We start from the raw sequence: 27,775 nt of genomic DNA on the forward strand, positions 1-27,775 counted from the left end.
TTCAGAGTTCCGTAGTATCTTCCTAGGATGCCGCTAGGGTGCTCTGGCCTTGTCTAGTACAGGAGGTGAACTTCAATTCTGGTAGATGTATACCAGAAGATAGGGTGTTAGTGGCACTGCTGGGTACGGAGGCCCAGGGAAGAGGTGCCAAAGACCAGGGGCTGATCCCCTTCCTACTAGCAGCCTGTCTGAGATGCTGGGAGTCAGTTTTCTATTTATATAGATGTGCTCACCTCTACCTGTTCAGTGTCTGCCCAGCACTGCACTAAACTTTCAGATGTTGATGCAGATGGCTACAAATGCCTTCCAAAGCAGGTTTTGTTTCTTCTTATACAGTGGAGGAGGCTGAGGTTGAGAGAGGCCTTGAGGTTTCATCTTCATAGCTAGTGAGGTACCAACCTATAGTTTTCTATCATAAAATGGCTTTTGTTTGGGGTAGAAACTAAAATAGCACAAGGACTCTTGAAAAAAGTCAGTTAGGTGACTTTTTTTCAGGAAAAACAGACAAGATTGTTGCCCTTCCTTAAGATGTCAGAGAATTAAACAGAAGATGTTAGGTGCTATTTCTGTCATGAAAGCTTAACAGTTTCTCAGATGATACAAAATCTGGGCCACAGTGAGTTTTTTAATAGAAACTGTAACAGGTCACCATGTCAACTTCTATAAGTGAGAAATAGTAGGTTATTTATCCAAACAGCCATAACATGTTTCTTTGTAAAGCAGAGAAGCTGTTGGGACTTTTTTTCCCCCCAAATAAAGCCCATAACTTACTAGGAGAGTTCTCTTTGCTAGGAAATTTGGATTTGCATCCTAAAGGACAAAAGGTCAGTTGAATGATAGAGAAGTGGAAACTGTAATTTTTGTTTGTTTTTTCAAGGTAGAGTCTTCCTCTAGCCCAGGCTGACCTGGAACTCACTCTGTAGTTCCAGGCTGGTCTTGAACTCATGGAGATCCTCCTACTGTTACCTCCTGAGTGCTAAGACTAAAGGTGTGTAACACTACGTGTGGTGAAAACTGTTTTTTGTTTTTGTTTTTCTCATACTCTGAGCCACAGCATTCATGGAACTCACAGTGATACCCAGAATAAGTTGTTTTCAAGAACTCACATCACCAGGAAGCAAGCTCTGACACACCAGGGCATTTTCTTAGTGTCTTCTACTTCTCACATGCTGCCTTCATGCTAAGCATCCTAGGTGACAATATGCTAAAGTGACCATCCTCCTTGCCTTCCTGCAGCGGGGCCTAGCAGCCATCCTATGATTTTCCTGATGGTCAACTCTTTGCTGCAAATCCAGTGACATTTTGGGAAGGGCCACAAACATATAGAACTGATGTCCTTTGCCCAGGACCCTGCCTAACATACTAGACATCATTCTGTGTCTGCCACAATGGCTGCATTTATGCCGTTGGTGACTGTCCGTCTTTTTACTTCTTTTCGTGACCCTTTCCTAGGTCCCCAGCTGTCCCACCTAGATTGTTAGTATTTCCCCAGCTGGAGTTAGAGATCCTGAGGGGCTCTGTGATGGTCAGCATTATCGACTTGGGCTGGGGAGATGACTCAGAAGTTAAAAGTGCTTGCTTGCAAAGCCTACCAGCCTAAGTTCAATTCCCCAGCCACCCAGATAAAGCCAGGTAGGCATTCGTTTGCCATGGGAAGAGGCTCTGGCACCCATACATGTATACAAATAAGTAAATAAATTAAAAAAAAAACTAAAAAGAAAAAGATATAGTCTACTTGACAGTATTTAGGAGACAAATCTCTGAGCATATCTCTGAAGGAGTTCTTAGATTAGGTTAATTGAAAGGGGAAGGCCTACCCTGTGGAAGGTGGGCCTTTCCACTTCAATGACCCTAACTATTAGTAGCACCATCCCATGGGGTGGGATCTGGGACTGGATAAAAAGGAGAGAGAAAGCTAAGCATCAGCACTCATCTCTCTGCTTCCTGCCTGTGGGTACAGTGTGATCAACTGCCTCCTGCTACTGCTGCCCTGCCTTCCCACCATGATGGCCTTCATTCCCTTGAACTGTGAGCCACGATAAACCTTTCTTCCCTTAAGCTACTTCTTGATAGGTATTTGGTCACAGCAATGAGAAAGTAAGTAACACAAACTTTCTGTCTGAGCCTTTGCACGTGTGCCCCAAGCACCTGTTTCTGATGGCTGAGAGGCCCCTTTAGCTAACTTTCTAGAGTTTGGCTGCATCCAAGAAACCTGCTACCATATTTCATGCCTTAGAGTCCATAGGGTCAGACCTTCCAGGAACCTTTTTGGAAGGGTGGACTGCAAAGTCCTTGCAGTCCAGGGAGGACTTCCCACTGTTCCTACGTATCGAAGCTTTGAGCTGCTACACAGCATATGTACCTCTGTGCAGGAGAAGTGAAGGAGAGAGGCATGTTCTTTGCACAGTTTCTCTAAGAACAGAATCAGTCCAGGCTGCTTTGCTACCTGACTGCATTCTGATCCCCCTTTCAGTTTCCAGTTCTTTCCATCCATATTTGCTCCTTGAGCCTCCTGCCTTGACCTTCCCTGCTTGTTCCTCATGAAATATGTGTCCTTCCTGCCATCAGGTAGACCCAGTAGCCACTGCCAGGTCAAGAGAAAGATGTACAGAATTCTAGAGGACATGACACCTGACAGCTACTTGGTGACAGCTAGTTCCTGTGGGTAGCCTCCATATGTCATTGAGAGTGAATACCATTACGTCATGATTACCCAGAATCAGATACAAGCACAAGCCAAGAAAAAGACATTCCCCTTGGTTGAATAAAATTTGCAGTTGCACTGAAAGCCCAAGGATCTTGGGTTTGGAAATCTCCCTGGGCACACTGGGAAGAGCATGGAACTTCCAGAAGTTCAGCAAGAGCAATAGGGAGGGGAGTGCTTCTAGGAGGCTTCATAGCTAGGGGTGGTCTTAAACTGTGACCTCCTGGGTTAAGTTACATGGTGCCTCTGAGCCTCAGCTTCCTCATTTGCAAAATGGTGTGCTACCTCCCAGGGCTAGCTTAAGGAACGAGTGAGACAAGTGATACAGCATCTGTTGTCTGAGGGGTTGACAGTTGATGGGCTCCTTGGAAGAAGGTTTGAGGGAGGGATTACCTTGTGCCCTGAAGCAGGTCAGGAGACCAGGTTTATGAGGGTGAATCTGAGCTCCCATCCCCTGCTGGGGATGTAGCTGAATGGTAGAGTCCTTGCATAGCATGCACGAGGCCCTAAATTCAATCTGTAGCACTACAAAAGAAAAAAGAAAAGTCAGGCATTGTGGCGCACGCCTTTCATCCCAGCACTTGGGAGGCAGAGGTAGGAGGGTTGCATGAGTTCAGGGTCACCCTGAGACTACATGGTGAATTCCAATTCCAGATCAGCTGGGGCTAGAGCAAGACCTACTTCAAAAAAAAAAAAAAAAAAAGGAAAGAAAGAAAGAAAAAGAAAACAAGAGTTCCCATCTTGCCTCTGGCATTGACTACCAGTTTGTACCCAGACCAGAATCATCGTCATCCTAAGCCTCTCAACTTTGAGAAGTGAAGTAGCAAGTTAGCAGCGAGAATGGCATAAAATTGCATACGAAATGGAGGGATCTCATAGTGCTTGGTGTGTGACATCCGGCCATGTCACAGTGGTAGACCTTTCTTTCCAGGTGCGTATGGTCAAGGAAAAACTCCATGGTAGGAACCACCTGGGGATTGTCTGCATAAACCAATCCATGGTCAAATGAGACCAACTGAAGCCAGCAGAAGTATCACCTTGCTTGGCACTGCCCTTTTGAGAAGGTGTTCCTCTTCCAGGTCCTGGAGAAGGTGGCTTGAGAAGGGCCAGGTAGTCGTATGGGCTATTTTTAAGAGAGCCAAAGGGTCTGAAGACGGTATTTGAGGCTGGAGAGGCCCTCCTGGCAGTCTAAGGAACCTCTCACGTGTCCTGGGGGCAAGAAAGAAGTTGTCCCTTCTTTCATGGATGCAGCATCCTTCTGAAATGGCGTCCCACAGTCCTATTGCTCTGTGCAGGACACTGTAAGGTGCTTTGCAAATGTCCTCTTAGATTTTCCTAGCAATCCGTCCAAGGAGAGTTCATTGTCCCCACTTTCCAGATGGGGATGCTGAGACCATTCAGGGAGGAATCATGAGAGCTGAGCACAGCCCACAGTAGCCAGTGGTCAGCTGAGGCTGTGAGACCTCCCTGACGAGGGAAGAGTGGGCAGGGTCTGAGTAGACTAGAGCATAAAGCCAACAGGCAGCCGTGGCACACCACCATTTGTCGAGGGTGGAGATCCATTGTCACAGCTTATTTTATTTCGAGAAACAGGAGTTTTGGGGGTTGGGTTGTTTGTTTCCACACACACAAGGACCAGTAACTTCCCTGACAGCCTCTTTTTGTGGTAGAGTCTATGTCTCACTGGCTAATATCTCCCATCCAGAGACTTAGAGGAGTTAAAATTCTAATATTCAGGGACCACTCAGTCATTTTAATCCTATTAAAACACTAGCGTACAAAATCTGGGCCTCAATTACCAACTAATTGCCTGATTATTGTGCAGGACCAGAAGCCTTCAGTCAGCACAGGCTGGCTGATGTCACCCCCGAGAACAAGGAGGACTGATACATGCTGTGTGCAGGGGATGGTTTTGGAGGACATATGTCAGGAAGATGATCTCAGAGCACGCGTGGGGAACTCAGCTCCCCTCCTCTGCTCCCAGTGTGTCTCCTCCAGCTCCCAGAGTGGTGACCTTTTACCCTCTCCCCACCCCCTTCAGGTACTGGAGACTTGTGTGAAGAACTGTGGTCACCGCTTCCACATCCTTGTGGCAAACCGAGACTTTATCGACAGTGTTCTGGTCAAAATCATCTCTCCCAAGAACAACCCTCCCACCATCGTACAGGACAAAGTGCTTGCTCTGATCCAGGTGGGCTGGCATCCCTCACTTTGTTGGATACATTAAGATGAGGACAGGGCTGGGGAGATGGCTCAATGGTTAAGGCATTTGCCTGCAAAGCCTAAGGATTCCCTGGTACCAGATGCACAAAGTGGTACATGTATCTGGAGTTCATTTTCAATGCCAGGAAGCCTTGTATGCCCATACTCACTGTCTTTGTGTCTGCCTCTTTCTCTATGTCTCTCTCTCTCAAATCTATTAAATATTTTTTTGGAACAGTAGGGACAATGATGTATCCTCATACTCTCCCACCTTTTAGAAGAAAAGATGGAGGTTTTGGTATTTAAGTGTTGTTTGGGTTCTCTGACCAGTTGACAGAGCCTTCAGGAAGCCTTCTGTGTGTCTCACCCTCTGTGGCCCAGAGAGGTGGGCACTAGAGGGGCCGTAACAGGCCTCTGGGAGAACGTGATGTAGGAGACCATGTTAGAGCTGTGTGCTAGGTGGGTTAGGTTGCAGAGCAAGGGCTCTGGGGTGAGAATGGTTGTTAGGGGTGTTACACAACAGAGATGGACCCTGAAGAATGGCAAGGAGTCTGTTGGAAAGGTCAGAGTGTGTAAGGCACCTCAGGAAAAGGAAACAGAGCTCTGAGATGCAGGATGCTTAACCAGGATCATTAGCCTTTTCTATCAAATTATAGTATAAACCACATTTGAAAGTGCGAATGACTTGACACACTCCTTCTACCCAACTGGTTCCTCCTCTACTTTTGATACTTCTTTTTGGGGGGAGGTGGAGCCTTGCTAGATGAGGATTGTTGTTGGGGCAGGCTTAGGAATGTTACAGCCAGGTTCACTCTCCACCTGCAGTTGTCCACCTGTCGTGGCAGAGGTGAGGTCCAGTCTCTGTGCTGTGCCTTGGAAACTCCATGGGGAAGCACAACTGTGAGATTCCCTTGGTGAAGACCTCTGGCCACATTCTGTGTGCACACTCCCTGGGGACCCTGTCTATTGGGAACAGGAAAACATGAACAGGAGAGGCCAGAGCCACCTTTTTTTTTTTTTTTCAACAGTATCTCAGAATCCATAGTTCAAACCAGTGCTTGTCTATTCCTCTGAAAGTCACTAACTCAAAACCTTGTGAGAACTGGCTGGAGAGATGGCTCAGTCAATGGGTACGTGCATTCTCTATGCACGCATGAAGACCTGTGTTTGATCTTTAGGACCCACGTTTAAAACAAAACAAGCCTCGAAAGAGTCACAAATGGGTATGGTGATGTTCACAGTGTGTCTGCAGGCTGCACTCAACAAAAGGCAAAGCAGGGACAAAGCAGTGGCAAAGAGTGCTCTCTGCTTAAGCTTGAGGGCCTGACCCTGAGTTTCATCCCTAAGCACCCGTGCAAAGAGCTGGGCATGGCCACACACCTCTGTAAACCCCAGACCTGCAGGGGGTGGAGACTGGAGAACCCCTGATGTTTGCAGAACAAAAATGACAGCTCCGGGTTGAGGGAGAGACTCCGTCTCAGGAAGCGTGCAGATGAAGGCTCTGTCTCATGATGTACAGTCCCTTTCCACAACATTGGAGATGAAGCTGGGCCTTAGAGTCCACACCTTCATAGTGCTATGACTTGTCAGAGTGGACAATGGCCGAGGAGACAAACCACATAGGAAACAGCGTAAAAACGTAGATAAAGAAAAGAAAAAGAAATGTGCGGGTGAGCAGTAGAGGACACTGACGTTCTTCTCGGGCCTCCTCCTGTACACACATGGGATGTTTGCATCTGCATGCACACTTACATACACCACACCATACACACTCCACATGTACATGCACACATGTGCACACACACAAAAAAAAGGAAAGAAAAGTTATTGCATAAAGTGACTTCTGTCTTTTGTCCCCCTGTTCGATCTATCTCTGGGTTTTTCAGCATCTGAATACTGCAGGACAGAAAAAGAGGGAATCACATAAAGCCGGTGGCTTTCAGTAAAGTGGCCACTCTGTCATTAGCTGAACAGCTCCTGAGACAGGAGTACCTGGAGAATGCTAGAACTGCTGCCGATGTGATGCCTGCCTTCCCAGTAAGGTAGCCACTGGGAATCAGCCTGCCTCCACCTTCTCTGTTGATCCAGGGGCCTTAGGTCACAGGCTAAAGGTGACCCAGACCTCCCAAGGCTGGCCTCTGCTCCCCTGGGGAGAATTCTCTGCTGGCTCAGCCTGTAAGACGGCCTTTACTTTATCACTGCCACTTTAGTCTGTTGACAGCATAACTACCCGTCGTTGTGTGTTCTCTAAAGTAGGAGAATAAGCATGCTTAGTAGCCATGAGAACTGAATTTAATTTAGCCTGACAGCTCTTGACTAACTGCCTTCCCTGTACAAGGGAAGGAGACCTGTGTGTACTTTTTTTTTTTTTTTTTTTTGGTTTTTGAGGTAGGGTCTCACTCTAGCCCAGGCTGACCTGGGATTCACTATGGAGTCTCAGGGTGGCTTCGAACTCACACCTCCTACCTCTGCCTCTGAGTGCTGGGATTAAAGGTGTGCGCCACCACACCCGGCTCAGTGTGTACTTTTAAAGGTGCCTGACCTAGTGGGGTGAGGGGACGGAAGCACAGTTTTTCAGGCATGTCTGAAGAAAATTCTGGGACATGTGACATCTAATTTCTTCCATCTCTGCATGCCCACATCTGACTGTTCCTTTAAAGCCTCCACACACACACATACACACATACGGTTTTCCTCTGTTGGCATCAGAATCTTACTTAGTGGAGATTGCTGTCAGGAACATATGCTTTGTTAGCAGCAGTCTCACCAGGCTGTCCAGAAATCCCAGACAGGGGCTGGCATTGTGGCAGGTGGGGACAGGGTGTATTAGTCAAGGCCATGTGGCTGCAAATAACACTAACTCTGTTTGCCTAGGTAAAGAGATTTTTGTCCTGACAAGGCAGGACCTCCCAGAAGTGCATGGCCCCCTGGCCGGAGGGGTATGACTGGGTCTGGAAGGGACAGAGGGGCCAGGAAACCTCCAGATCTTCTCTTTGCATACTGTACCTCTTAGCACAAGACACGCTATCTCTGCTCCCTTGTCCTTGCGGGCACGTATCTGTCAGTGCCTACAATTTTTAGAGAGCAGTTTCCTTATCTGAAGAGAAGAACCCAGCCCTTGGAGGCCCCTTTTGGTACCCTGGGGGCAAGCACAGCTCCAATATGTCTCTAGAAATATGAGGAGTCCTGAGGAGTGTCCACCCTGGAGAGAAGAGCATAACTCTGTAATCTTTCTTCTCATTATCCCAAACTCAAGCAAGGGTATGGTAATAGGGTCCCCAGAGCCATTTGTTTTCCCATAAAACAGAGGCCGAAATTGCCATTAGGAAGAACTGTCAGGCTTTTCCTCAGCCTCACTCAATGGGCTGCCTCTGAGTGCTGGGATTAAAGGTGTGCACCACCACACCGGCTCAATGTATACTTTTAAAGGTCTTTAGATTCACAAGTTTATTACTTATTTTTCCAGTGCTGGGGATAGAACCTGGGCCTAGCCCTGTCCCACTGCTCCCATTCCCAGCCCCCAAACTCTTTAGCTTAGTTGGGCCCTAAAGTAAAAGACTAGAGCATTTGGGAGCAGCAGTCACAGGGCTCAGCTGGATTTTGAGTGGAGTGGAGACAGGAGCATCTGGTGGGACAGGCTCTGTGGTGCTCGAGGGGTAGGGCAGGCAAAGGCTACGTGGCTCTCCAGCTGGGCCTTGCTGACAGCTTCTGTAGGCACCTTCAGATGCAGAAGAAAGTGTTGGCAGAGACAGGCTGTCCTGATGCCACAGTGCCATGAAATCCCTCAGTATGCAAATTAAATGAGTCCATCAAAGAAAGAAAGAAAGCCCAGCTAAGAATGCTGTTTATAGTGAGTAAGATGCATTGGCTATAATTAAGGAAGCTTTTGGGAAACTGACCTTTTAACTTCTAGTGGCTATTGGTTAGAGAGAGAGTTTCTATAGCTGTGTTAGGCTGGTTGGGATACAAGGCTGTGGGCCATTAAAAGCTGTGTCAGTGACGAACTCAGTAATAGCACTGTGGGTACACATGGCACCGCCTCCTTCTCTGAGCATACTTGTATTGTGAAGGGGTGATACTGGAGGGGCCCTACTTCTGAAGAGCCCTTTGAATATATTTCTAGTTTTGATAATGTCTGTAATATCCAAAGAACAAAGATTCTTTTTTAATTAGTAAGAATTTTGTAAGTCAATGGGGGTGGTAAGCTGTTCACATTTCTGTTCTTTTTGTATTATGTTTTCATTTGAGGGACTCTGTTGGTGGTGCTTTCTACTAGATTTCTTTGTCTGAGCAGACGTGTGCTGAAATTGTCAGCCGCCCAACTTAATAGAAAACGTGGGGCTAAAGCAGAACTCCCTGGGTTCAGCCCCAGCCAGGGGCCGCAGGACTCTTGTAACCCCGAGCCGAAGCCATCTCACCTGCCAGTGGCCAGGCTGGGCTAGGCAGGCTTAGCCTTAGCAGTCTCTTGTCGGCTGAGGAAAGCTGAAGTGAGCCTTGATTTCCAATCACGTCAATTTCGCCTTTCTTTTCTGCTCAATTTGCCTATGGCTCCTGTCTCCACGGAGGAGGGTGGGTGTTCCCTTCAGCTCAACAGCCGCAACAATTGATTTTCTTGAGATTAGGCAAATGCCTGTGTCTTAGGATGTGCCACAGTGCTTGGGTGTTCTATCTCTGCCTTTTCTCCAAGGAAATGCATGCTGAATTAAGTTCTGTGGTTTTATTCACACCCAATAGCACAACTGAAGGGTTTCTCCAGCTGAGTCGTGGTGGTGATTGGAGCAGAATAGGATTTGCCAGTGTTCCTTGCATGGGTGCGCAGGATGACACTGGCCTCAGAGAGGGCTGGGCCAACTTTCCAGCACCTTTCTGTCCTGGAGAAAAAGCTGCTTCCACCTCCTTTCTCTCCCCTCCCAGGCGTGGGCAGATGCCTTTCGGAGCAGTCCTGACCTCACCGGCGTAGTGCACATATATGAGGAGTTGAAGAGAAAGGGGGTTGAATTTCCCATGGCCGACTTGGACGCTCTGTCTCCTATCCACACACCCCAGAGGGTAAGCTTCCAGCTGGCATTTTCTAGAAAGCCTGACTACAGAGCAGCCCAACTGCTGCCACCACCCTTCTGCTGCCGCCTTTGCATTATTCAACTTGTCATGCATTCTTAAGACTCCAGGGCATTTCTTTTTAATAACAAGGGGAGTGCAGGAGGGAGACAGCTGGGTGACTAGTGATTAAGTGGCTGCAGTGTCTCTCCCTGTTTCACACTGACTGTGGAGGAATAGAATAGAAGGATCAGTTCAGCCGTTTTCATGGAAATGGCTATGTGAGAGGAGCCATCCTGTGAGGGTCATTAGCACCTGCTTTGCAGAGGCCTGTAAGATATGTGTGGGAATCTGTCCTCGTTCCCTGTGGAGCACCACAGCTCTTCCAAGTAGTGCAGAAGGGTGACGGTTCTCTCATCAGGGCCAAAGAACAGCTTTCTGTGTTTTTCAACTGTATACATCGAGCGGATAATGTATTTTCTGTTAATGTGGTGCTTTGGCTAAAACCCAGGGCCTCATGTATACTAAGAACACAGTGTAGCACTGAGCCTTACCCCAGCCAGTCGAATGAATCTCAAAACATGTTGTGAGTTACAGGCTTTCAGCTTCGGTTCAGGCATCCTTAAGTTCTCTCAGCCTTGGGATGCCATTGTCATCCTTGAATTATTGTCAGCCTAGGAAAGACCTATTTGGGGGCATTCTGAAGAATCTCTTTACAATGCCAACAGTGACCAGAGTGGCCTTGTACCTTGGAATTAAGTACACATAGGTTGTGCCAATACTGATGGCACAGAGAAGCCATTCCCTGTACTGGCTAGCAAGCAACTCTCAGCTCAGGAGGAGAGGTAGGCCAGCCCTGGTCTGGAGGAGCACCCATCGCCTTACTGTCATGCTCTTACCATACGACCACAAAAAAGTTAGGCACAGGGAAGATGAGTAAGGAAAGTAAAAAAGATTTATTGATGGGCTGGAGAGATAGCTTAGTGGTTAAGGCACTTGCCTGCAAAGCCAAAGGACCCAGATTCAATTCCCCAGGACCCACATAATCCTGATACACAAGGTGGCGCATGCATCTGGAGTTTGTTTGCAGTGGCTAGATGCCCTGGTGTGCCTATTCTGTCTCTCCTTCCCTCCCTCCCTCTCTCTCTCTCTCTCTCTCTCTCATAAATAAACAAAAATTTTAAAAAATAATTTGAAAAAAGATTTATTGAGAGCTGGGCATGGTGGAGCATACCTCTAATCCTAGCATTTGGGAGGCAGAGGTAGGAGGATCACCTTGAATTCGAGGCCATCCTGAGATTACAAAGTGAATTCCAGGTCAGCCTGGGCCAGAATGAGACCCTAGACCCTACCTTGAAAAGACAAAACAAAAAAATAGATTTATTAAGAAAAAGATGACAAATGAAGAAAATAAACAAATAAGGGGGAAAGAAGGTGAAACAGCTCCAGAGTGTCATAGAAAATATGCTTGACTGTGGCTGGTATCCAAAGGAGAAATAGAAATGATCAAAGAAGAAGTTACGGTTTGCAAGGTAGGGCTCAGACAAGTGGGTGTGATCTGTCTGTGATGGCTGGCTGGGCAGAGAGGGCACAAGGAATTGTACTTTCTGCGACAGTTGTTCTTGTCACAGTCGCTCCACACCACTTGCTATGTCTTGTATTACCAACATAACCTGCTTTATCTTTCTAGTAGTGACACAGAAGGAACAGTGTTGTTTCTGTAATTACAAAGAATGTTCAGTAAATTGCATAATTGCCAATTATATTAGTCTACTTGTAAAAGCCAAAATGTAATCTTGTACCAAATAAGGATTTGTGATTAGTAAAACTTAGTAAACTACTCCAGTTTTGAGGTGGTCTTAATGATGGAACTGTGGCCACAATGCTCCCAGAGTGTGTTCCATGGGGCCTTTTGGGTAGCTTTGCTTATATGCTACATGCATTTTGTGAGATTAGGGGTAGAGAGAGGAAGGAGAAGAGGGAAGAAGGAAGGAAGAAGACAGGAAGGGAGTGGAAGAGGGAGGAAGAGAAGAGCGGAAGGATAAGAAGGAGGAAGGGAGGGAGGAGAGAAGCAGACAGAGTCAGAAACACTGGGGACTCTGTTGGCCAGATGGAGAGACTGGTTGGGCCCACAGGGATTCCATGAATTTTAACCAAGATCCCTGCCTGCACTTGCGGCAGTACCGGGCTAGGCCACTTGAACACCCAAATGAATCAAGAATATTGTTGTTGTCATGCCAGAGCGTCCCAGAAGTGGATCCCGCCGCGACCATGCCCAGGTCTCAGTCGCAGAACCAGACAAGTGCCAGCTCCTATTCCTCTCCTCCTCCTGCATCCTATTCTGCTTTGCAGGCCCCGGCTCTGAGTGTGACCGGCCCCATCACAGCCAATTCAGAACAGGTATTTGTGCTTCCCTGCCCTAGGCAAGCTAGCCAACTGCCTCACTCCACCTTTCTAAAGGACACGTGTAGAGGCCTCCCTGAACCAGGCACTGGGCTAGGTGTGGAGACACACGGATGGGAAGGCCTAGCCTTTGGGGGAGATCGACGCGAGACCACAAGGATAAGAGTATGGTTTTGTCATGGTGAGGAGCAGAGCTGGGCATCCTGTGAGCCAGGGCTGAGCAGTGCCTAGAAGGCAGCTGGGAGGGATGGCACGGAGGGCACTGGAATGGGCCTGGGGCCTTATCAGATAAAGTCTGTGCAGTGGCATCGACAGTGGGCATAGCGCAGAGGAGTGGCTCGGCAGGGAACACACAGTGGGCAGAGTGGGTACACGTGTAGGTGAGAAGGGAGGGTAGTAGCAGAAAGCGAGTCCCAAGTAGAGGAGCACAGCTGACCTGCGAATGGACATCAGCCACTCGGGGAGGCTCATGTGGAATGTGTCAGCGCCAGCTCTCAGAGTTTACACCCAGCCAGCCAGGTGCCCCGGGGGCTACAGCTTAACCAAGGAGGCTTTCTGGGACCCTCCTCCTACCTCAGCCCAGACACTGCCCCTCTGCCCTGGGTTACTTCCTGATAAGCTAATACAGTTTGATCCCAAACTATGTTTTCAGACAAACTGTGGAGAATTTTCCAATACTTAAAATTTCAGAATTAGTTAGACCAGGTAAAACTATCCAGTGTTTGCATTTCAGAGTGTTTATTTCCTATTTTTGACGATGTCATTATTTATGAAAACTTGTTGAAGCATGGTTCAGATGATTGTTTGTGGGTGACAGTAGTGTTGTGTCCTTCTCATCTCCACCAATGTTGGGGAGGAAGTGTAGTGCAAGCCGCACAGGCCTGGGCAGAAGCTCTAGTCTGCTAGTCATTGTGAGGCTTGAGCAGTTAACTTAGGTCTTCATCATCAGATCATGCAGTTTGGGGTCTGGCCCACAGTTGGAAGATATTCTCATGTGACCACCAAGAGGTGGAATAGTATCCAATCCTGAAGCTTATGTATGGGGTCTGTGCTCCCTGTGGGCCTACATCACTGAACACTGCCCCTCCTCACCACCTACATATCCAGGGCCTTACCTAAAGGGGAGCTGTGGGCTCAGCTCTAGGCTTTTGGGGGCAGAGTTCCAGGCTTGCTCTGAGGAAAGACAGGAAGGTTGAAGTTGGACAGTGGTAGAGTCCTTGGGCTAGCTTGCTCTAGTGTGGACAAGGACCCTCCACAGAACAGTCGAGAGAAGACTGTGGAGTGATAAGAGAACACAGTAATGCAGGAACCCTGAGACCTGCTGACCCTCCCTAGAGGAAAATGGAAGCTGAAATGAGTAGGTCAGTATCCAACTTGGACTGCTTCAGAGTCCATGTTGTCACTCCTGGGCCACCCTGGTCAGAAACCTCAAGTAAGATGCTGAAGAGACTCTAGGGCCATCCATTAAGCCATCCAGAGGCTAACAAGAACCCTTCAGAGCTAGGCCATCTCCCAAGTGACCACTAAGGGAATATCTTCTTGCCTGTCCCTGTCCTGAGGAGCTAAGGGTTTACTGAGAAAGCCCTGCAGGCAGGCAGGAGAGACTGAGAGAGGCTGAGGACATGGCCACTTGTATTCAGGCTGGCCAGGGTCAAGTGGAAAGGCTTTTCAAGGGGGAGGAGGTTCTGCTGGAATGGGTTCCCTATAGGAAAAGCACCTCTGAACCCAGGTGCTGGTCTATGCAGGAGCAGGCTGTGCATAGAGTGACTAACATTATGTATACCAGGCGCTGGGTGGACCACACAACAACCTCTGAAGTGTGGGATTATCATTCCCTTCCCACAGGTGAGGGGCATAGGTTTAGAGAGGGTCTGTCCTCTGGGTGTTACTGCTTGCTATAGCACCCAGTTCTCAGTCTTCTAGAGCTCTCCATGTCTCAAGTCAGGATGTGATGTTGTCCAGTATGCATTAGCCTCCCATCAGAGAGCAATGGACTAATAGGCATTTCTACAGTTTCTTTTATGATGTTTCACTACAGACCAAGGTCCCTGTGGCCTCCACAGATACCTTGAGAGGATTACTCTAATCCAGACGTGGTCAGGACTGGAGACCATGGAGAACCCGTGCATAATGACCCAGCTACAGGAAAGAAGGCTCTAACTGTAGCCCAAGGCCAGGCTTTTCGGGTGCTCATGGATGGACAGACGGGAAATTGTCAAGCATTTCCTCCTATATCTTCTGTTCTTCCCAACCAGAGCAGTGTTAATTTCTTGGGGGGTCACAGTCCTTAGAGCATAACACTTGCCAGGGCAGAGTCTGCTGTGGGCAGGAAGGTTGTAGAACAGAGGCTTCGTCCTGAAGGGATCTCAGCTAGCCTGTGCTGCCATACTCTGGTTTCAGTGAGCAGAAGCAGAGTTGATGAGGTGAAGTCACTCAGCTCCCTTCTGCCTCAGTACTGTTCATTACACACCATTCTTCACATGTTGTCCTGAGCAGACAGCTGCCAGCAGCAAAGTGTGCCCTAATGGCCTTGCAGCCCATGCAGTTCTCTCCATGTTGCCAGCCCCTCAAGAGGCAGAGTGAGGGGGATGAGAAGCCACTACTGTGGAATGGAATCAGGGTGACCTAGGTTTCCCAGTGAACAGGATTGTCCCAGATTGTGGGTTGGCTGGTTCTGATCCTGCCAGTGCCGTTGACTGACCTCTCTTTCCTGCCCTCTTCCTCTGGCCCTGTAGATTGCCAGACTGCGGAGTGAACTGGATGTTGTTCGGGGAAACACAAAAGTCATGTCAGAGATGTTAACAGAAATGGTCCCTGGGCAAGAGGACTCCTCTGATCTGGAACTGCTGCAGGTGAGGAGAACCTCTGTGGGCTGAGCTCAGTGAGGAGGACTACAGTGGCAATGTCACTGCTGTACATTGCAGCGGGACCCCACCTGAAGATGCAGCCATGTGGCTAACAAGTCTTGTAACACTATGGTGGAGCAGGACTAAGTCCACATTTGACCGCACTCAGCCTCACTTCCTAGGAACAGATAGACACCTTTATTGTGTGTTCATCCCCCCCCCCCGTTAAAATATATTTTACTTGGAAGGAGGGAGGGAACAGAGAGAGAGAGATGGTGAGAGAGAGAATGGACATATCAAGGTGCTACAAATGAACTGCAGATACATGCGCCACTTTGTGCATCTGGCTTTATGAGAGTACTGGGGTTTCAAACTCTGGTTGTTAGGCTGTGCAGGCAAGCACCTTAACCACTGAGCCATCTCTCCAGCCCTTATCCTCTCTTTTAATTGTCTCAATAGTAGTTTTCTCTGACTGTAAAGTACTAATTATGGAATATGTGCTTGTCAAAGGAAAAAAATAGAGAAGAAAAGAATTTTCTTTAAAGCAAGCATCTGCAGTAAGCTATGCTCACATTTTGACATGTTTTCTGTAAGACTCTGTTGTGTCTATTAGCTATCTAGTTGAAACCATACTATATGTACAATTTTGCATGCAGCTTTTGTCATAAACATCCTAGAAAAAGGCCTCCTCCACTTTGATAGGACCCCTTCTCATAGCCTGTCACCTTAAGGCAGGAGTTCCTAAGACTGAGGTGAGGTGAAATGGGCTTCTGAGAGGCTGCTATTCCCTGGCCTCTCTGCCTTTGAATCCCTATAAATGGTTGCACTGGGGGTGGAACCCAGGGCTCTGAACATTCCAGGCAAGCACTCTTCCACTGAGCTATATTTCTGTTCCACCTCACAGATCTTGAACATCGCATAAAAGTGTCCACGACCAAGCCAGGCTTCAGTTCCCCTCTTAGACTTGAGTCAGAGGCCTCAGTCCCAGAGCCAGTGACCAGACTTCCACTACATGAGTTCCCAGTGACTTTCACACTTGGAGAAAACAGCAGCACTGCTCTTCAGAGCAGTGACCTTCTGAAGGGGTAGGGAAAGGATGCTGTAAATGACAAGTGCCAGATCTTTCTGGCAGGAGGCTAGACACACAGGTGGACAGATTCATGAATCATCTGGCTTAGTGACCTACCTGAGTGCCAATCAGTGTACCCGCTACTTCTGTTGCTGTTTCCACAGGCACTTGGTTGCCAGTCTTGTTCCCCTGAGTGCTACACCTCCCACTCTGCTATGGGCTCATACTGGCTTCCTATGATGCTCTGCTGTGGTAATCAGCACTTTAGGAGAGCGCCTGCTTCCTACTGCAAGGCCCTCAGCTCCTATGGGATGAGGATGGGTGAAGGCCTGCTCCTGGCTGAGCACCAAATATAGCGCTAGGGTCATAGGGAGGATAGGAACTGTGGCTCCTGCTCTAGAGGAACTCCCAGCTACATCTAGAAGACAGGGAAACTACTTGCCTCCTGGGAACCTGGATATCAGGCCACTCTTGAAGCTAAACTGAGTACCCCTGGTCCAGCTCAGAGTGGACCACTGAGCAGCTTCTCCCTGGTTCTCAGACCTTTTGGTATATACAGCTGACCAGGCTCCCTGGCTCAGCAGGGCTGGTGGCCATGTGCTCCACTTGCCCAGGTCCACCTCTCTCTAAGTTACCATCACTGGCCTCCTCCACACCAGACCTGCAGGAGGATTTTGCCAGGCATCATCCCATGCACAGCAATCTGAGGGCAGTCCAGGATGTTGGAGCAGCAGTGCATTGTGCTGTGTCAGGGTCAGAATTCCTGCTGGTGGGCTGCGGTGGGGGCGGGGGGCTGGGGGAGGCGGGGAGGTTCTCTGGACAGAGCTGAGCTCCTGACAGCAGGAGGGTGAGTTGAACAAAACCAATATGCTTCCACACAGCCAGAGAAGACCCGAACAGCACAAATACTCCATAAGCATGTGTCTGTGTTATACACACACGTGGTTGCAGGGTATTTTTGTTTGTTTGAATTAGCCAAGACAAACAGAACCTCATCTCCTGGCAGAGATCAGTTTTCAGAAATAGGTTGCTTCCCATGACATTTTCCTTCCCTCTGTTTTGTCCCAACTCTGAGTCGACCGGCTCCCACTGCTGTCATATAAATCAAATGGAAAAAAGATCATGTCTGGGTGCCTGTGGGAGGCTGTTCTTTCAGTGTGGAAGAGGCAGGAGTGGGGAGCTTTGTGTGAGCTCACCTCTCCCAGCTGGGGGTCGTGTGCTTCACATCCTCCTTCCTTTCTCTTCTGCTCCCAGCAGTCAGGAGCCATGGAGTAGGGACTCTCAGGGGTTAGCACCGCACAGACTACTGAGCCTTCCACATGGGGAAATGCCACAGTCCACTTGATAAGAGCTGGGGCCAGGATCTGTCCCCAGGATCCCTTGGCCAAGCTGGAAGACAGCCAGAGTGCCCAGGGCAGAAGCAGTCCAGAGTTCAGACTGCTGGCTTAGGCTGTGGAAATAAACACATTTGTCACCAGCCCAAATGTCCCTGCCGACACAAGCTGCTCCTGACACAAGTGTTAGGTTACTTCCTGTCTAGGAGATGTAGGGAGTAGGCAGGGGAAATTGGAGGGGCCACTCTGGAATGCATCAGTGGCTGATGGGTGGGTTGCAGTCCTAACAGCTTCCTGCTCATGCCCAGCTCTCTCAGGTGTATCCTCCCAACAGGCTAAGAGAGGAGCAGGGAAGCGTGTAAGCTACTTGCCTCAGGATTCCTGGCAGGTGGCTGCCTTTGAGGAGAGCCTAAGGACTGTAGCACCCAGCACCATCAGCTTAGTTGAAGCTCCTAGGAAAAGGGAGGCCGGATGCCAAGATGGGCACATGGCATCTCTCAGGGGGTATGTCAAACCCTTCACTTCCTGAATTTGGATGTACCTTCTAGGCGGCCAGTCTAACTCCACACACAAACCCAGAGTTCCTCTCTAGCACTGTAATAGGGTGTTGGGGGTTCAGGAAAGTCCTTGAGCTTCCTAAACCCCAGGTCTGCATCTACCTTTATTGAAAGAATTGAATAAACCAGGCATGGTGGTGTACGCCTTTAATCCCAGCACTCGGGACAGGACGCAGCGGTAGGAGGATTGCCGTGAGTTCAAGGCCAGCCTGAGAGTACATAGTTAACTCCAGGTCAGCCTGGAGCCAAAGTGAGACCCTGCCTGAAAATCCAAAAGAAAAAACAAACTTGAATAATAAAAAAAAGACTCAGCCAGGTGTGGTGGCACATGCCTTTAATCCCAGCACTTGGGAGGCAGAAGTAGGTGGATCACTGTGAGTTCGAGGCCACCCTGAGACTCCATAGTGAATTCCAGGTCAGCCTGGACTAGAGTGAGACCCTACCTCGAAAAAAAATAGATAAATAAATAAAAGCAAACAAGCAAAAAAAAAATTTTTTTTAAAGACTCAGAAGGATAATGATGAAATTATTATATTGATTTCGGGAAGTATAGAGCCAAGGAAAGACACCCACGTGGCTTGAGAACCTAAGTGGAGGGCTTCTGCCATGTGGGGTGCTGAAGGGGGTAAAGAGCTCGTGCAGAGGGAGGCCTTCCCTCCACTTGGTCAAAGTGGACCAAGCCAGGGAGGAACTCACCATCAGCTGGAAGTTCAGGAGAGGTCAGGCAGCACAGAGAGCATGCCCTCCCCCCACAGCGTATTTATAGCCTTATGTGGTGGGCCCTACCCTCCAGCTCAGCTCACCTGAGGACAGCTGACTGGTTTGGGCTGGGGCGCTCTCAGTAAGAGGCTAACCATGACGGCAAGTTCTGGGGACTGAGCTTTGACCAACCACAATGTTGGGGTAGATTTAAATCCTAGGAGAGACCTCCCAGGAGGGGCCCAGGTTGTTTGTGGAAAAACAGGTCTAGGAAACCAGACAAGAGATAAGAAGTCAGATCATCCTTTGATTTCTAGCCAGTGCGTTTTAACTCTCAGGGGTCACTCTAACTGCCTAAAAGAGCTACCTGACTCTCTCTCAGCACCTTGTCTCATGCATGCTGGTTTTTCTTCACATCCTCAGCGACAGGCTCTTCCAGCTGCTGTGAAAGCATTGTCTGTTAGGCTTTGGGAACAGCACAGCAGGATAGCACACAATTTTTAAATCATTGGATGCACATCCTGGCCCGCCCCTGATGAGCTGGGGGATCCCAGGCAAGGCACAGACCCCCTCCTAGCCAGTATCTTAATAACCTGGAGTGATTGCTTTTTACCATGGAAGTGGCTGGCCTAGGGTGATATACTCTTCAAATCGTAGCTTCTGTAACCATTGTTGGAAAGCCTTTCCATACGGTGGGCTAAGTCTGTTCCCCTGAAGCTTTGACTTGGTGTGTCTTGGACAACAGAACAAAGTGAATTCCTCTCACCTTGGTAGGTCCTCATGTATTCAAGGACTGTTACAAGCCCCACCCACTGCCCACTATCTGTGGGAGCAGGCATGGCTGTTGGCATCCTACTTCGCAGAGAACAGGCAGCCTGTCACAAGGAGCAGTCGTCAATCCTGCTTTGTCTTCTGTGTGCTGCCAAGCTGAGCCTTCACCCCACAGACGCACATAGGGTCCAGGCCTGAAGTGTAAGACTGCCACTATCCCTGCTGGAGTGCATGCCCTTAGCTGCAACTGAGTGCCTCTTCTTGGGCTTTACAGATCCGAATTACATCTTCCAGTGCTCTTCTCTCCTAATTCAGCCTTTATAGCTCTGTCTTCAATTAATAGTAATTTAACTAATGCCAAAGATCAGTATTTTATATGGCCCTCCATCAGATGATAAAAGAAGCCTTATCCGTTTGTTCCTTCAAGTAACAGATGGGCCATCCCCATTCACTTCTTGCATCTCTTTCAACAAAGAGAGCAGCCAGGGTCCTTTGCTCTTGAGAACCTAGTTTATTCCACATGTTTCATAGCCCCCCTTCCTTAGTAGTAGACTTATTTTTTCTCTCATTTCTTTTGTAGCAACAGGACAGATGTTCAGGACTATATGCCATGCTAATTTGAATGGAGAGAGGATTTAGAAGAAACCCACAAAGATGATTTTAAAAAAAGATTGTTTTGTAAAGTGGGGATGAAACTATCCCTTGAAGGGAAAGATGTCTGCATAGGGCTTAATATTTTTTATTTATTTATGAGGAGAGAGGGGGGTGGAAAATGAGTATACCAGGGCCTCTTGCCACTGTAAATGAACTCTACATTTATGCACCACTTTGTGTATCTGGCTTTACGTGGGTACTGAAAGAGTTTGAAAGCAAGGGAATTTAACTGCTGAGCTATCTTCCTAGCCCTGGTAGATTTTTTTAAATGCTTTAAAAAATTTGTAAACGTTTTTTTTTTTTTTTTTGCTTTTTCTGTTTGTTTGCTTTATTTATTTGTTTGCAGGAGAGAATGAGAGTGAATGGGCACGCAAGGGCCTCTTTGCTGCTACAAATGACTCCAAACGCATGCACCACTTTGTCTGGCTTTATGTGGGTCATGGGGAATTGAACTCTGGCTAACAGGTTTTGTAAGCAAGACCTTTAACCTCTGAGCCATCTCCCCAGCCAAATATTTTATTTAAAAATTTTTGTTTATTATTAGCAGACAGAGAATTAGGTTTCATTATGTTGTTTTTCAAACAATTCCCCCCCCCCCCCAATGGCAGCCTCTTGCACAAGTGACCCACAGCTGCCCCTGCTGAAAACCAGAGATAAGAGCCCAAAGCAGTAGTGTTTGGTATTGAGGGAATTCCTGGCCCACTTTTACATAGCTGACAAGAGAGATCTGAGCAAGTTGCTGGCTCAAGGGCCTCATGCCTAAAAAAAAAAAAAAAAAGCCACTGTCTGTACAGTTGGAAATAGAGGAAGACAGAGGTATCTCCAGATGACCCTTTTGTGGGACTGGTTACAGTTGACCTAACGGAGGCCATGTGGTCCGCAGCTGGCACAGGTGGCAGCAGAAATCTTAATGTTCTCCTCTACCACTTTTCTCACTGTCAGTACCTTGATAGATTGAAGTCAGGAGATTGTAAAGCTTTCCCTATGCAGAGACTTCAAGGCAAGTAGCCAGGGATGGTATCCGAGATCTTGTCTCTAGGCCGACTGCTTATGAAAGCCATTGAGATGCCCTTCAGAATGGGGCCTGCAAGCCTCCACCTAAAGAGGAGAACCATTTTGGCCACTACCCCTCAGGAGGTAGGGAGAGCTAAATAGCCAGTGCAAGGCCAGAATGGTTGTTTCCTATGCTTAATGTTGTGAGCACACTTCATTCTGTGCCTTTGGGTCTTGTTCTTCCTCAGAAGTCCCTTAGCACTTTCCTTGTGGGCTTCAGGAGTAATGGGATCCTTTCCTCCACGAACCAAATTCTGCAGAGTTTGGCAACGTAGTAGGCCTATGTGATGGGGTTCACCTTTGCTGGAGGGCTTACTATAGGGATCCTACTTCCTTCACCAAACACAGGGTACAGTCTTTGGATAGGTAATACTAACTAGAGGTCTGTTCAAAGGGAAATCGGGAAGATCTAGACAATGGACTTCCTTGTACAGTGCCCAAGAGATTTGACAGTAGGGGATAGAGCCAAGATGAAAGGCCACATTGCCATGGCAAGAATGACAGGCCCAGCAAGGTGGCCAGACCTAAGGAAGCTTTTTGTCCAGGTGAATACCAGAATCATGTCTCAGCTACTCTGATATTATATAGCTGGGCTCCCGTAATTCTGAGAGTGTCCACCTGGACTACGCCTTGCTCCTAGGCTGTCCCCACTTATTCCTGGGAGCCCCAAGGCTGAGGAGAGGAGTGCAGAAACAGTCTTTTACCTGTGAGATCAGACTCAGGATGCACACACCCTATAGCACTGAAGGAGAAGGCAATTATACTTTGGGCAAAAGGGCTGGAAGAAATATAATCTGCCTCCTTGCATTTATTCTCTCAGGTGGACTTGAAGAGTGCCTCCTATGTGGCACCTTGTTTCTGAGGATAATGCAAGAGACTCAAGACAGTGAGGTGATGAGATAAAAGGAGGCATTAAGGTTTGGAATGGTAACTTAGTACTTAAGGCACTTGCCTGGGAAGTCTAAGGACCCAGGTTCGATTCCCCAGTATCCACGTAAGCCAGATACATAAGGTGGCACTTGCGTCTGGAGTTTGTTTGTAGTGGCTAGAGGCCCTGGTGTGCCTATTCATTCTCTCTCTCTCTCAAATAAATAAATAAAATATTTTTTTAAAGGAGGCATTGGAGGGCTGGGCATGGCAGTGCATGCCTTTAATCCCAGCATCCAGGAGGCAGAGGTAGGAGGATCACCTGAGTTTGAGGCCACCCTGAGACTACATAGTGAATTCCAGATCAGCCTGAGCTAGACTAAGACCCTATCTCCAAAAAAAAAAAAAAAAAAAAGAGGCATTGGGCTGGAGAGATGGCTTAGCAGTTAAGGCGCTTGCCTGCAAAGCCTAAGGACCCATGTTCAACTCTACAGATCTCACATAAGCCAGACATAGAAAGGTGAGGCAAACACAAGGTCACACATGCCCACTATGTGGCATAAGCATCTAGAGTTCAATTTCAGTGGCTGAGGCCCTAGTGCACCAATTATCTCTCTCTCCCTCTCTCTGTCTCTCTCACTCTCTCTAAAATAAAAATAAAAATTTTCAAAAGGAGGCATTGTGGCTGGAGGGATGGCTTAATGGTTAAGGCATTTGCCTGCAAATCCAAAGGACCCAGGTTCGATTACCTAGAACCCACATTAGCCAGATGCACAAGAGGCACATGAGTCTGGAGTTAACTTTGCAGTGGCTAGAGGCCCTAGTATGCCCATTCTTTCTTTCTCTGTCTCTCTCTCCCATTCTTTCTCTATCAGATAAATAAAATAAAATAAAATAATAAAAATAAAAAAGGAGGCTTTTAAGTAGATATTACCTGTGCCTGCTGCTTCCACCAGACACATTTTCAAAATGAGGGAGTTTGGAGGTAATTCTGAAGAAGTTCTCACAGCTCTGCCTCAGAACTATGAGAAGGCAGGCTGGCTTCATTCCCTGTTCCCTTAACTCTCTGACTCATTAGCTTCCTCCAGTGTCCTGGTAGGTGGGAAAAGTATCTTGCCTCACCCTGCATTCTGATAGCCCACTGAGAGCCTGAGGGGCCAGCTTGCCACACCTCGCCTCCATACTGTCCTCAGTATGGCAGATAAGAAGGCAAAGGGCAGGGGCCCTAGCAGGTGCTTGTGGGAACCCTGAGAGCGTGAGGGTAGGGTGGCTTGTGGAAGCCAGGCCATAGGGTTCAAGGATCTGTCTTCAGGGGACCTTGCTTCAAAGGGTTGAGAGGGCCCTGATGGGGACTAATGGTTGCAAGTATCATCGTTGGTCATTGGGAAGGTCTGTGGGGATTTGTGCAACTTTTAAGACTTTAGCAGAGTAACAGACATGTCACCATAAAGTATCTGATGTTGTAATAAAATATACTCATGCCTGAGACTGCTGACAGTGTAAATAAACTGGCCCTGTTTTTTTTTTTTTGGTTGGTTTTTTTTTTGTTTTTTTTTTTTGGTTTTTCGAGATAAGGTCTCACTCTAGCTCAGGCTGACCTGGAATTCACTATGTAGTCTCAGGGTGGCTTCAAACTCATGGCAATCCTCCTACCTCTGCCTCCTGAGTGCTGGGATTAAAGGCCTGCACCACCACCTGGCTTTGGCCCTGTATTTTTTTAAATACTATTTTATTTTTATTTACTTATTTGAGAGAGGAATGAGAGGCAGATAGAGAATGGGCATGCCAGGGCCTCTAGCCACTGCAAACCAACTCCATGCATATGTGTCACCATGTGCATCTGGATTAAGTGGGTACTGGGGACTCAAACCTGGGTCCTTAGGCTTTGCAGGCAAGCGCCTTAACCACTAAGCCATCTCTCCAGCCCTGGGCCTGTTTTTTTTAAATATTTTTTTTTATTTATTTGAGAAAGAAGTAGAGAGTGAGTAAGAGAGAGAGAGAATAGGCATGCCAGGGCCTGTGGTCACTGCAAATGAACTCCAGATGCATGCACCCTCTTGTGCATCTGGTTTATGTGGGTCTTGGAGAATTGAACCAGGGTTCTTAGGCTTCGCAGACAAATGCCTTAACTGCCAAGCCATCTCTCCAGCCAGGGCCTGTGTTTTTAGATAACATTTTCTTCCTACCAATCAATGTTCTAAATGGCACACATACTTTTTCACCAAGAAATTCTACTCTGAGGACCTCATGCTGTGGAAGTAAGTGCTTGCCCAGGTATGTGAGAATTGGATGGATATGAGTGTTAACTGCTTATTGTGGTTTGAATGTAAATGGATATCCCCCATAGCCAAGGTGTTTTTGATTAAGATTCAGCATCCTACTTGAGTCTCCAGAAAGCAGAGCCCTGCTGGAAGAGATGTGTCACTGGGGGAGATCTTGAGTCCAGCCCTACTAGGTATATAAAGGGACAATTTGAGCTCTGGCTGCTCATGTTTGTGGGTGCTGGCTGTTGCCTCTGGTAATAATATATGCTGAAGTGAAACCTCCCCTGGAATTTGCAAGCCTAAAATAAGCCCTTTTCTCCTACAAGCTACTTCTGGTTGGGTGTTTGTTCCAGCAACTAGAAGGCACCCGCAACACTGCTGTGTTATTTGGGTTAGACAAAGAAAGAGCTACTACAAATCACAGATGGTGAGCCCCATAGGAGGCTCTTGCAAGAAAATGGTGAAGTCTATCCACAACGATGGGGCAAGTAGACTGAATGATTTTGTTGATGAGAAGAAGAGCCATGAAGAATCACATTTTAAAATTGTGAAAAGAAAAAAAAATTAAAAAAACAAAAGAATCACATTTTTCTGCCTTAAAAATTATTTGTAGCCAGGTGTGGTGGCGCATGCCTTTAGTCCTAGCACTTGGGAGGCAGAGGTGGTAGGATTGCCATGAGTTCAAGGCCACCCTGAGACAACATAGTTCCAGGTCAGCTTGGGCTAGAGTGAGACCCTACCTTGAGAAAACAAAACAAGAGATTTGTACTAACATGTACTTGTTTATACACAGTAGTGTGTCTGTACATCTGTGAGGAGGGAGCTGCTCCTTCAGTGTCTGCACGCGTCTCATTTTATGAACAAATGTGCGCTCCTGGGTGCTTTAAGAATAAATTCGTTTTTTTTTAAGGCAGTAGAACATGACAAAAGTGTTCCCAGCAGGCTCTGCAGAGGTGCGTGTGTTCCTTAGGAGCTGAACAGGACCTGCCGGGCCATGCAGCACCGCATAGTGGAACTCATCTCCCGTGTGTCCAATGAGGAGGTCACCGAGGAACTGCTGCATGTCAATGACGACCTCAACAACGTCTTTCTCCGCTATGAGAGGTGGGGGCCTCTTTTTTTTTCCCCCTTGAAAAGATAGCAACAGAATTTCTCTCATAAGCAAAGTGGGGGAAAGGAGGCAAAGCAGACTGAGAGATACTAAGAGTTGGAAAAATACTCATCAGTAATGTTCATTTGTTCCGGGATGACCTAGAAAATACCTCTTGCTCTCTGGGGAACTGAGCAGCAGGGAGCAGCAGCTGGTGAACTGTGAAGTTCGCCTCTGCCCTTTGTGAATCACAGAGAAGGTGGGGCCTGGGGAGGCCACACCTGCTCCTTTGATGATCCTTTGAGTTTGAAAAGGATTAAAGGGGAAAAATACCTTTTCTAAGAGACAGGATTTCCTCTTTCCAGGATTAAAAAAAGGAAAAAGAGAGCTGGAAAAATGGCTCAGCCGTTAAAGGTGCTTGCTTGCAAAGCCTGATGGCCTGGATTCCTTTCCCCAGTACTCATGTAATGCCATATGAACAAAGTGGCACGTGTGTCTGAGGATCTGGGGTTTCTTGGCAGTGGCAGGAGGCCCTGGCACGCCCATATTCACTCTCTCTGTCTGCTTCTCTTTCTCTCTCTCTCCCTCCTTCTCTCTCTCAACTAAATAAATAATATTCTTAAAAGGAGAAAAGGCTTTACAAATGTCAGTGTATTTGGGGTATTGTGCAATGCAGACAGGGTATGAATGTTCTTTTTCTCCTAGAAAAACACATTTTCTAGTTCCTCCTCCATCCAAGCCACTTAAAGTAGCAAACTTGGACTTTGTTTTCCTTTTTTAAAAAAATCGGCAAGATCTTTTCTCCTTAAATATATTTTATTTATTTATTTGAGAGACAGAAAGAGGCAGAGAATGAGAGAGGGGGGGAGGGGGGGAGGGAAGGAGGGAGAGAGAGAGAATAGGTTGTCAGGGCCTCCAGCCACTGCAGATGAACTCCAGATGCATGTGCCCCCTTGTGCATCTGGCTTACATGGGTCCGTGAACCAGGATCCTTTGGTTTTGCAGGCAAATGCCTTAACCGCTAAGCCATCTTCCCAGCCCTCTTTTTCTTTTTTAAAGTCTTCCTCAGGACAAAGCCCAAGATGTTTCCCTTGACTTAGCTTTTTTATATACATACATACATACATAATTGATTTATTTAAGAGAGAGAGAGAAAGAGGCAATAGAGATTGAGATTAACAGAATGGGCATGCAAGGGCCTCCAGCCACTGCAACAAACTTCAGGCACATGTGCTACCTTGTGCATCTGGTTTTATGTGGAGAGTGGAACTGGATTTAGGCTTTGCAGGCAAGCACCTTAACCGCTGAGCCATCTCTCGCCCTTGACCTAGCTTTAAGTAGGGGGTACATTGGCAAACACAGCTCCCATCTCTGCCCTGATTGAGTACTTAGACATTCTCAATGGTGGCCCAGGCTCAGGACTTGAAAAGACCTTGGTCAGGCCAGCTTCTCCATGAAAGATGAAACCAGGGCTGAGGACATGGCTCGGTAGATAAAAGTGCTTGCTGTACAAGTGTGACAGCCTCATTTTGGATCCCCAGAATCACATGAAGCTGAATGCAGTAGTGTGGTCTGAAATCAATCCCCACTGACCTATGGCAAGAAAGGGGTCAGAGATAGGGGAATCCACAGAGGCTCATGGGCCAGTCAGCTTGCCATGCACAGCAGTGAACTAGGAGAGATGCTACCTTAAGTAAGGGGAACGGCGAGGGCTGGCAGCCCTCCTTGTCTTCTAGTCTCCACATGTGCGCCATGGCATGCACATACAAATCCACGCATATACAAATATAAATACGTGTACCATGCACACATGCAGATTAGCTTTAAAATTAGTTTTTAAAAATATTTTTCTTTATTAGCTGGGTGTGGTGGTGCACGCTTTTAATCCCAGGACTCAGGAGGCAGAGGTAGGAGGATCAGCATGAGTTCAAGGCCACCCTGAAAATACATAGTGAATTCCAGATCAGCATAGGCTAGAGTGAGCCCCTACCTCAAAAAAAAAATATTTCCTTACTTATTGAGAGAAAGAGAAAGGGAGAGGCAGATAGAGAGATTGGGTGAGTCAGGGCCTCCAACCACTGCAGACGAACTCCAGACACATGCACCACCTTGTGCATCTGGCTTACATGGGTACTGGGGAATTGAACCTGGGTCCTTAGGCTTTGCAGGCAAGCACCTTCACCACTAAGCCATCTTTCTAGCCCCAAAATTATTATTTGTTTTGT

The 27,775-nt window shown here is 47.6% G+C and overlaps 1 protein-coding gene across 4 annotated transcripts in view; it reads left to right on the top strand.

Annotated features, from left to right (window-relative positions):
- The window catches only part of Tom1l2 (target of myb1 like 2 membrane trafficking protein), a 167,236-nt gene that overhangs the window by 111,604 nt on the left and 27,857 nt on the right, over window positions 1-27,775 (top strand). For all 4 annotated transcript variants that reach the window (XM_045130688.1, XM_045130689.1, XM_004669044.2 and 1 more), the window contains exons 4-8: window positions 4,746-4,895; window positions 9,821-9,955; window positions 12,185-12,343; window positions 15,082-15,198; window positions 25,431-25,564. In XM_045130688.1, coding sequence (XP_044986623.1) covers window positions 4,746-4,895; window positions 9,821-9,955; window positions 12,185-12,343; window positions 15,082-15,198; window positions 25,431-25,564 — 695 coding nt within the window. The remainder of the gene's footprint in view (window positions 1-4,745; window positions 4,896-9,820; window positions 9,956-12,184; window positions 12,344-15,081; window positions 15,199-25,430; window positions 25,565-27,775) is intronic.

This window comes from Jaculus jaculus, chromosome 12 (assembly GCF_020740685.1).
Source record: "Jaculus jaculus isolate mJacJac1 chromosome 12, mJacJac1.mat.Y.cur, whole genome shotgun sequence".
Lineage (NCBI taxonomy): Eukaryota > Metazoa > Chordata > Mammalia > Rodentia > Dipodidae > Jaculus > Jaculus jaculus.